This window comes from Larimichthys crocea, chromosome XIII, assembly GCF_000972845.2.
Source record: "Larimichthys crocea isolate SSNF chromosome XIII, L_crocea_2.0, whole genome shotgun sequence".
NCBI classification, from domain to species: Eukaryota; Metazoa; Chordata; class Actinopteri; family Sciaenidae; genus Larimichthys; species Larimichthys crocea.
Genome location: NC_040023.1, coordinates 22178186 through 22186776, shown reverse-complemented (window position 1 = coordinate 22186776; position 8591 = coordinate 22178186). Strand labels below are relative to the sequence as shown.

The window sequence follows — 8591 nt, the reverse complement described above, 5'->3', positions numbered from 1 at the left end:
TTGAAGAAATATTTATCTGTGATAATGTGTGATACCTGAAATTTAAGTTTTATGTCCGTTTTACATTTATATCCAAATGCCGTAACGCTGTATACTTAATCATTTCTTTGGGCTCCCATTTGGATCTTTATTAAATAACTATAAAGTACTAAGATTGTTTTATTTTAAATGTTCAAAACTTTGCAAAATAAAGAAAGACAACAGATTATTATCAAAAGTATTTCAAAACAGCTCTTTAAGCTATTTGTATTTATCAAAGATACTGCTTACAGCCACGTCTCTAATAAGGTAGACAATAACAACAGGAATTTACGCCTAGAGTAATTACTAATAGTTTTAATAGTTAATAGCAAGGCAGTTATTATAATATAAACACATCCCCCAATTTTCAAATATCTCAAAATACCCCCTAAGATAATGACAACAAATATAAGAAATAATAAGAAATGTATATGGTACAACAGGCAACACGCAACACCATCTGAAATAAATGTTAGTAAATGTAATCAGAAGTGGGGTTGACATACTCAGAATGATGTAAGTTGGTATGAACACTATCTCTGTTTCATTATTTTCAAACGTATATTGACTAATGTTGGCATCTATGTACAGAGCTATAAAGTAAGAATATTAAGTAATATTAAGAAAAAGGAAATGCTTACTGTTATATGCCTATTATGCCTTGCTTAATATGTATGTAACCTCATATGACCAATTTTGACAAGGGTTCAAGTCTTTTTTCATTATTTTTTTACATTGTTATATCTACCCCTTGAAGATGAACGCGTGGGTGTAATAAATGTTACCAAGAAGAATTATCTGCGAAGACCAGCAGGTGGCACAATTGATAGTCAAACGATTATGGATTATAATCATTTGTACACACCAAGATGGAGTCATTCAGTTTGTGGTGATCAAAGCATTGAAATCCAACATTTAGAAATGGTGTGCTGCAGTGACGCAAATGTAATAATATAAGTTTGTCTTGTCTCATATATCTGAGGTGGCAATCTAAAACACAATTTTCTGTCAACAGATGAAGAAAATATCACATATGATTACTCGAATTATTATGAGGGATCTCTTCCCTCTCCTTGCGAAGACTCCAGAGTGAGCACTTTTGGCCGGGTGTTTCTGCCCACTCTCTACAGTGTGGTTTTCATCCTTGGCTTCATAGGTATGTATAAATGTGTGTGTGTGTGTGTGTGTGTGTGTGTGTGTGTGTGTGTGTGTGTGTGTGAGTGTGAGTGAGAGAAAGAGAGAGAGAGAGAGAGAGAGAGAGAGAGATACATGATATGACTTCATGACAGATTTTTCTCCTCTCCCCAGGTAATGGCCTAGTGGTGTGTGTCCTGGTGAAGCACCGCAACCAGACCAACTTGACAGACATCTGCCTTTTAAACCTGGCTCTCTCTGACATCCTCTTCGTCATCACGCTACCTTTCTACTCTCACTTCTCTGTGGTCAGCGAATGGACATTTGGAGACTTTATGTGCCGTTTCACTGGTGTCTCCCATAGAATCGGGTTCTACAGCAGCATCTTCTTCATGGTTGTCATGACGCTGGACCGCTACATGGTCATCATGTATGCTCTTAAGGTGGCACGATATCGCACTCTAAGAGTGGGCTTAGCTGTGACCATATTGGTGTGGATGCTGAGCTTGAGTGTTTCCCTACCTAATTTAATCTTCACAAAGGTGGCAAATGAGTCTCATGGACTGATTTGCGCCTACCTCCCAGAAAAGAATGCATGGGAGTATTATAACATCTCCATGACAAGCCTACTGGGTCTATTGATTCCTTTGTTGGTGATGGTAACTTGCTACGCTAGGATCATCCCCACCCTGGTAAACATGAGGAGTGCAAAGAAACACCGTGCTGTTAAGCTGATCATCTCCATAGTGGCTGCCTTTTTCATATTCTGGGCTCCATATAACATTAGCCTTTTCTTGGACTTTCTGAAAAAACAAGGTACATTGCAAGATAATTGCAAGCTGGATGGCAATATTAGGCTGGCAATAACAGTGACTGAGGCCTTTGCTTACAGTCACTGCTGCCTGAACCCCATCATATACGCCTTTGTGAGCCAAAGGTTTATAAAACGAGCCGCGCAGCTGCTGAGTTGGGTGCCTGGGATTCCATTTCTCTCTTCCAGAGACTTGTCAAACAGCTCATACAGAAAAAGCTCAATTATGTCCAGGTCCTCGGAAGTCACCCCCACTTTTATTAGGTAGGAGGTGAGGACAGATGTGTTGTGTGGACATGACCTGCAGTTTGACATGTTTTTATCCAGGTAGCCTTCTGCCAGCCATGTTACCCATCTGTATAGTGTGCTTAGTTTTACTCGTCGCTTCCAGTTTACACCTATAACTGTGTTATCCATCAGCAATGTGCTATTTTAAAGGGCTTCCCGTAATGTACATATTATCTTCAGACCAGCATGATTTCATGTATTTTGTATTTGCACTGGAATGTTTTGTTTTGAACATATTTTATGTATGATCTGATTAGCATCATCATTTCCAATATGATATCTGGGGTTTTATCTAGCTATGAAATGCTTCTCCTTTTTCTGCTGACATTGGAGGAAACTTAATGGCACTTCTAACTGCATCTCCTGACCGAAAATGAAAATATTAAGTTTATGTTTGTAACCACCACAGACTTTTAGTCTGTGTTGATACAGACTAACAAATTTGGCCTTTTCCATACATTTGTTGATGCGCCTGCAAGTTGGTGGAAAAAACATTCATGCTATATAGGAGAAGCCACCATGTGTTTGTTAAAGAGTAAAACAATATTTTTCACACATGGAATTGTTTTTCTCACTTTGCCTTTGTGGAAAATGTGACTCATTCAAAAGTTTGATGGTGAATGAAAGCAACACGTGGTGTGCAGCACCCTTTGCAAACACCATCATCTATCGTGGATTTCAATCTGTTGATGTGGAGCCAAATTGATCTCATCACACATTCCTGGAACTTTCCATATATTTTCTCAGTGTTGCACTTTTACATATGTACAGTATACTGCATATTTTCATTTTTTCTGTGTACATTTATTCATTCATTTATTTTTTTTTATGTTAGTGTATCACGTTATGATTTGGTGTTGTAATGATTTTGTTTGCCAGTGGAGATTATTAAAGTTTTCTATTTTTTTCTTCTTTAAGAGTACCAATGATAATGTGATACTGGCAGTTCAACTCATTTTGTGCTTGTTCAAAATAAAGGTTTGACCTAGTTACTACCTACGACAACCGCAGCTTATTCTGTAGGGCCATTAGAGCGATTGAGGAGGAACTACAACATAGATTTCAATAAATATAAGCACATATACACACGCAGTATATAGTTTGGTTGATCCAGTTTTATGTTTATTATTAATATTAATACACAGTTGTTTTTAACATTGCATTTTAAGATTTGGCCTTATCTCCTTTGCATTTAAAAGTATACAAAAGTAATTCAATTAAATTCAAATTGGAAACTGAAAAAATTCCGATGAGCTAAATGCTATTTTCAAAAGTTCATATCATCAAAGTGAGTAAGAAAGACAAAAGAAAAAGACAAAACCTCATTAGCATACACTTTCCCCTCTACTCCCTTCTTGAAACGTTCTAACGCATAAAGGGACATTTCTCAGAAAACCACATTGACACCTCAATGCCGGTTTGACATAATGCAGAGGAAACAACATCACATCCCAGTGTTACCAGAAATGAGCTCTGCTGCAGGATTTGACACAAAAAGCATGCATTGCAAGTTAGCAGGATGACACATAAGCTTGGTGCCCAACACAACAACATACAATTTCAAGAGCAGTGATTTTGGCAGATAAAGCGGTAAGCACATTAAGATTTCAATTTGAAAATATTAAGCTATTTACTAGACCTCCATGTTCTTTCTCACCTCCTACACCCATAAGCACAGCGTGTAGTTGAGGATTATGTGGTCGCATGTGTGTATGTTTGCACCAGCCACAGGAAGTGAGGGTCGGCATGGGTTTCAGAGCAGATTGCATCATGTTGATAGTGAAAGAAAAAAAGTTTGAGATGTGGTTTACAAGAGATGATTTTTTGGTTTGCGAAATTTATGACCATCAAGTCTATCAAGTTTTTGGTGAGCTGTTTTAAAATGATTTCTGTAGACTACATTTCAGACATGACTCACTGTATGATGACTATATCTGAAAAGTTCAACTTCAAAAGGGCAGGAAAGTCCTGTAACATGTCTCAATTCCCTAACATTTACATGTGCATGTAAAGTTTTTTATCTCTACAAAATGTTCAGTGTGGAACACAGAGTTCACTCATCATTGATGGTGTGGAACATTATGCCTATGACAATGAAGAGGAGAAACATATCATCTTATATCTCTGTTTCCTGTAGATTTGTGAGTGGAGTTTTTACACACACTTCAGAGAAAACTGCGAGGAGAAAAGACCACAAGAAAACAGAATCACAAGTCAAAAGATCTCGTTGTTGATTGAGTAAGTATTTACATTTATTTTTTATATGTGAAGAGTCCGCTACTTTGTCTTCACATTTGATAGAGAAGGCATTCAAGTCCATCTTAAGTGATACATTCAGTAAGGTCAAGAACAATGTGTCTCTTCATATGGTTAAATCATTTTATTTGGATCCTACAGTAGATGATCAAATTTTTCTGCCAAATCAGTTTAGGGTGAATTAGACTGTTGGAAGATTCTATTTCTCATTGAAGCTCTGTGAGAAGCACTTCAAAGTAAATTCAAGTCTTCAAGCTCAGTTCAGAGTTGTGGTGGGTGTCCAACATGTCCACATGTCCAACAGTTTGGGTGGTTACTTTTGAAGGGTAGAGCTGCATGACTCAATACCTTACATAAAGTCTATAACTAAAGAGCCTCTTTTGTGTCTCAGATACCACTTCTGTTCACATTTAATACCAACATTGCTACTATTACTTTGTGTTAGTTGGTGTCAGAAACTGCAATAATAATAATGATGATGATATGCACAGACGATAAAAAAGGTATACACCAAAATGTAAAAAAGAAAAAAAAGTGATTTATAAAAAACTTTGTAGTGTAACACAATGATTTCTTTTTCCCTGTTTGATTATTGAAATGTTTTGTTGATAGTATGATGTCACCCAGTCAGCCCAACACAAGATATTTTGTATTTTAGTTTTCTATTGTGTCTGATTTCAAATCTCTCTTCTCAGCTAAACTAAACTGTGTTTACCCAAAGTAATACCTACATATTCTGTTCTTCCTCACACAGCAGTATGAACACATCAGAGAACATGTCATACCTGTACAACTACGAAGACAATCTTTGTGATGAGAGCTCCAGCCCAGACTTGCTCGATAGCGTGACGGTCAAGCCAGTTCTTTGCTATGTGCTGTTTTGTCTAGGTCTGCTAGGTATGTTCAAAAACATGACAACCCTTAAAAGAAAATATTATATGTATCACTCCCATTACACGTTAATTCATTGAGCAATATGTGTGCAACAGATATGTGCCACAGTTCACTGGAAATGATAAAATATCTAAAATAACAACTGATAATTCAAATTGATTTCACAGGCAACACCACTGTTCTCTGGCTTCTCCTTGGGCACATAAAGCTGAAGACTATGACGGACGTATGTCTCCTCAACCTGGCCCTGTCTGACCTAATTCTGGCTTTATCCCTGCCCCTCTGGGCCAATAATTCTGACAACCTTGTATCATGCAAAGTGATGACAGGAGTCTATCAGGTGGGGATTCATAACTTTTATTATTATTATTTAGAACACTGAAAAATGGCAAATCACTCATATTTTGATACTTAAAAGTATGGCGGTGCAGGGCGGTCTGGTAGCTCACCTGGTCCCCCCTAGTTAGACCTAGTAGTAATTGGGGCAACTGTTCCGCTGTAAATACAAGTGACATGCAGTTTTTTCTAATAGATATTCTGCCCGATATCCAGGGTGATATCGGGTGTTATCAGATGTCGCTGTAAAACTAATCTCATTGAGGTCTGTAGAGTCTGCCAAGTGTCACTTTATGTTACATCCTGTTCTGACTTTGCTTCCTCCTCTGAACAGCTGGGTTTCTACAGTGGAACTTTGTTTGTGATCCTAATGAGTCTGGACCGCTACCTAGCCATTGTCCACGCTGTTGCAGCAATGCGAGCCCGGACACTTCATTATGGAATCACAGCCAGCATCATAATCTGGGTTATATCTGTCATCTTGGCAATGCCTCAGGTGATATTTGCCTTGCCGGAAATAGATGAAGATAACAACAAATACGAATGTCAGCCACTGTATCCAGATCACAATGAGAGGTTTTGGAAGATGCTGCGTAACTTCAGTGAGAACACGGTGGGCCTTTTTGTTGGCCTCTCAGTCATGGTTTTCTGTTATGTGAAAATCCTTGCTGTGCTGTCCAAATCTAGAAACTCCAACAAGGACAGAGCTATAAAGCTGATCTTCATCATAGTATGTGTGTTTGTGGTGTGCTGGGTCCCCTACAATGTTTTAGTTTTCCTTCAAACACTGCAGCTGTTTGAAATCCTGAACAAATGTGAGACTTTAATGAACATCAACTCCGCCATGGCCTTTGCTGAGATGATTGCACTGTCTCACTGCTGTGTGAATCCAGTCATCTATGCATTTATAGGGGAGAAGTTTAGGAGGTCAATGAGCAGAGTGCTGGCTAAATACCTCTGCTGGAGCATAAGAATCCAAAGAGACACCATAGATACTACAAACACACCTGTAAAATCAGATTATGAATCATGAAGACACCATGCTTCTGTGTGGTGGTGTATATAAATATAGCAACTACATAAGGAAAAGCCTGTGTGTGTGTGTGTGTGTGTGTGTGTGTGTGTGTGTGTGTGTGTGTGTGTGTGTACATTTATTCAAATCATGCAATTGTAAAAGTGTAATTGTAACTTTTAGAACTATATTGTAAATAAATATAATGAGATTTGATTCCTCTTTGTTTTGATCATCGATTCATTCATTGAACTTTTCTGTAAATGTGCTCGTATGATTTTTCAACTTCAGTCATCTGATTTAAGATTTCTGACCCAGCGAGCAAAAGTAATAAAGAACTGGGCCCATAAAAGAGGTCAAATTAACAAAACTGTACAAACGTCAGCTGAACAAGCTAAGAGAAGACAAAACAAACAGACCTCCTGACTGAACACAGAGGGGGCGATCTGCCCATACCAAACAAACACTAAACACAAAAGACAACAGCTAATTTACCAACAAAGCAAATCAGGAAAATTAACTCATTAAAAAAAAAACATAATCTATCCTTAACCAAACCAAGTGAACTTACTAATTGTCTAAAAAAAAGTAAACAGTACAGGACTAGATCACCCCCATGATGTGCCGGCCCTTCGGGTTGGCCCAATCAGCACCCTCTGCGATAAAATGGCTGAGCTTGTAGTGGCGGCTCCTTTTGCCTGGCATTCCCAGCTCCCAGCAGCAGCAGCACCGGTAACTCAAAAAGAACAGAGATTAGAAAACTATAATAAAAAGAAGACTGTACAAAAGCTACAGCTGTGGCCACCACAGGATATCATAATGTTAGACACAGTTTTAACTTAGTAAAATGTTATTACCATACACATACACATAAACCATGTAGCGCATATTTGTAAGACACTGAGTTAGTTAGCAGCAAGTAAACAACAAACTGTCAAACAATGAGTGAAGTTAGGGATGGCCATTGCATTCATATATAGATTTACTGGTGTATTTGTTGGGCATTTTATTATATACCTAAAATAAAAAGTCAGAGAAAAGGTATCTGACTCGAGAAACTACTTGGATGAGTTTCAGGCCTTCTAGGCAGCTGGTAATTGTTTGACAAGAAGTGTGCAGAGCAGAATCTCTGTGTCACTTTCTCTCTGACTAACATGCTGCTGTGAAGTCATCCTTGCTTTCAATTCAGCTGCTGATTCAAAACAATGATGATAGAACTGCAAAGAATCTGAAACACATCTGAAATCAATCCTTAGATATTAGTCAGAACATTTCCCTACTCAGAGAAAGTCATTTGCTTCCTATACACAGCTGCTGATTCAAAATAATGATGATAGAACTGCAAAGAATCTAAAAAATATCTGAAATCAATCCTTAGATATTAGTCAGAATATTTCCCTACTCAAAAAAAGTCATTTGCTTCATATACACTTGGTTAAAACAACTTCTACTCTAGACTGCACTGATAGCTGTGTCAGTATCACTTCCTTCAAGCATAAAAGCACACACCCACATGCAGAGTTCTGCAAGCTTGTATAGTTCTGCTTGTCTCAGTCACCATTGAAAGCTTGTATATAAGACATGCTTCTATGCATCCGCAGACCCTGTGGTTACATCCAACATTTCGAAAGTACTCTTAGGAAATATAAAACCATATTTTGTCTATGTGCAAAACCCACAAGCCCCTCTGCAGTAATCTTCCCGCGTCCACCTCAGCATCCTATGATCCAGAATGAACACCGTCTTGTTAAACAGCACTTTGATAATTCAGAGTAGAACTGTTTTTTGTTCATGTTAACTGATTGAACACTAGAAAAAAAAGTCAGCTGAATGTGACAT

At 38.0% G+C, this 8591-nt stretch overlaps 2 protein-coding genes across 3 annotated transcripts; both read left to right on the top strand.

Moving 5' to 3' along the window:
* Nucleotides 1-890: 890 nt before the first annotated feature.
* On the top strand, nucleotides 891-3249 carry LOC104934761 (C-C chemokine receptor type 4-like). The gene is made up of 3 exons (XM_027287173.1): nucleotides 891-903; nucleotides 1004-1177; nucleotides 1330-3249. Exons 1-3 carry the CDS (start codon nucleotides 891-893, stop codon nucleotides 2232-2234), a joined length of 1092 nt encoding a protein of 363 aa, XP_027142974.1. The 3' UTR covers nucleotides 2235-3249.
* A 447-nt stretch (nucleotides 3250-3696) lies between these two features.
* On the top strand, nucleotides 3697-6968 carry LOC104934762 (C-C chemokine receptor type 2). 2 transcript variants are annotated; one of them, XM_019271693.2, is made up of 5 exons: nucleotides 3697-3844; nucleotides 4392-4492; nucleotides 5268-5407; nucleotides 5572-5744; nucleotides 6075-6968. In XM_019271693.2, exons 3-5 carry the CDS (start codon nucleotides 5269-5271, stop codon nucleotides 6771-6773), a joined length of 1011 nt encoding a protein of 336 aa, XP_019127238.2. In that variant the 5' UTR covers nucleotides 3697-3844; nucleotides 4392-4492; nucleotide 5268; the 3' UTR covers nucleotides 6774-6968. The 2 variants fall into 2 exon arrangements, with proteins under 2 accessions (XP_019127238.2, XP_010748797.2); XM_010750495.3 differs by having other exon boundaries at nucleotides 5265-5407.
* Nucleotides 6969-8591: the final 1623 nt, after the last annotated feature.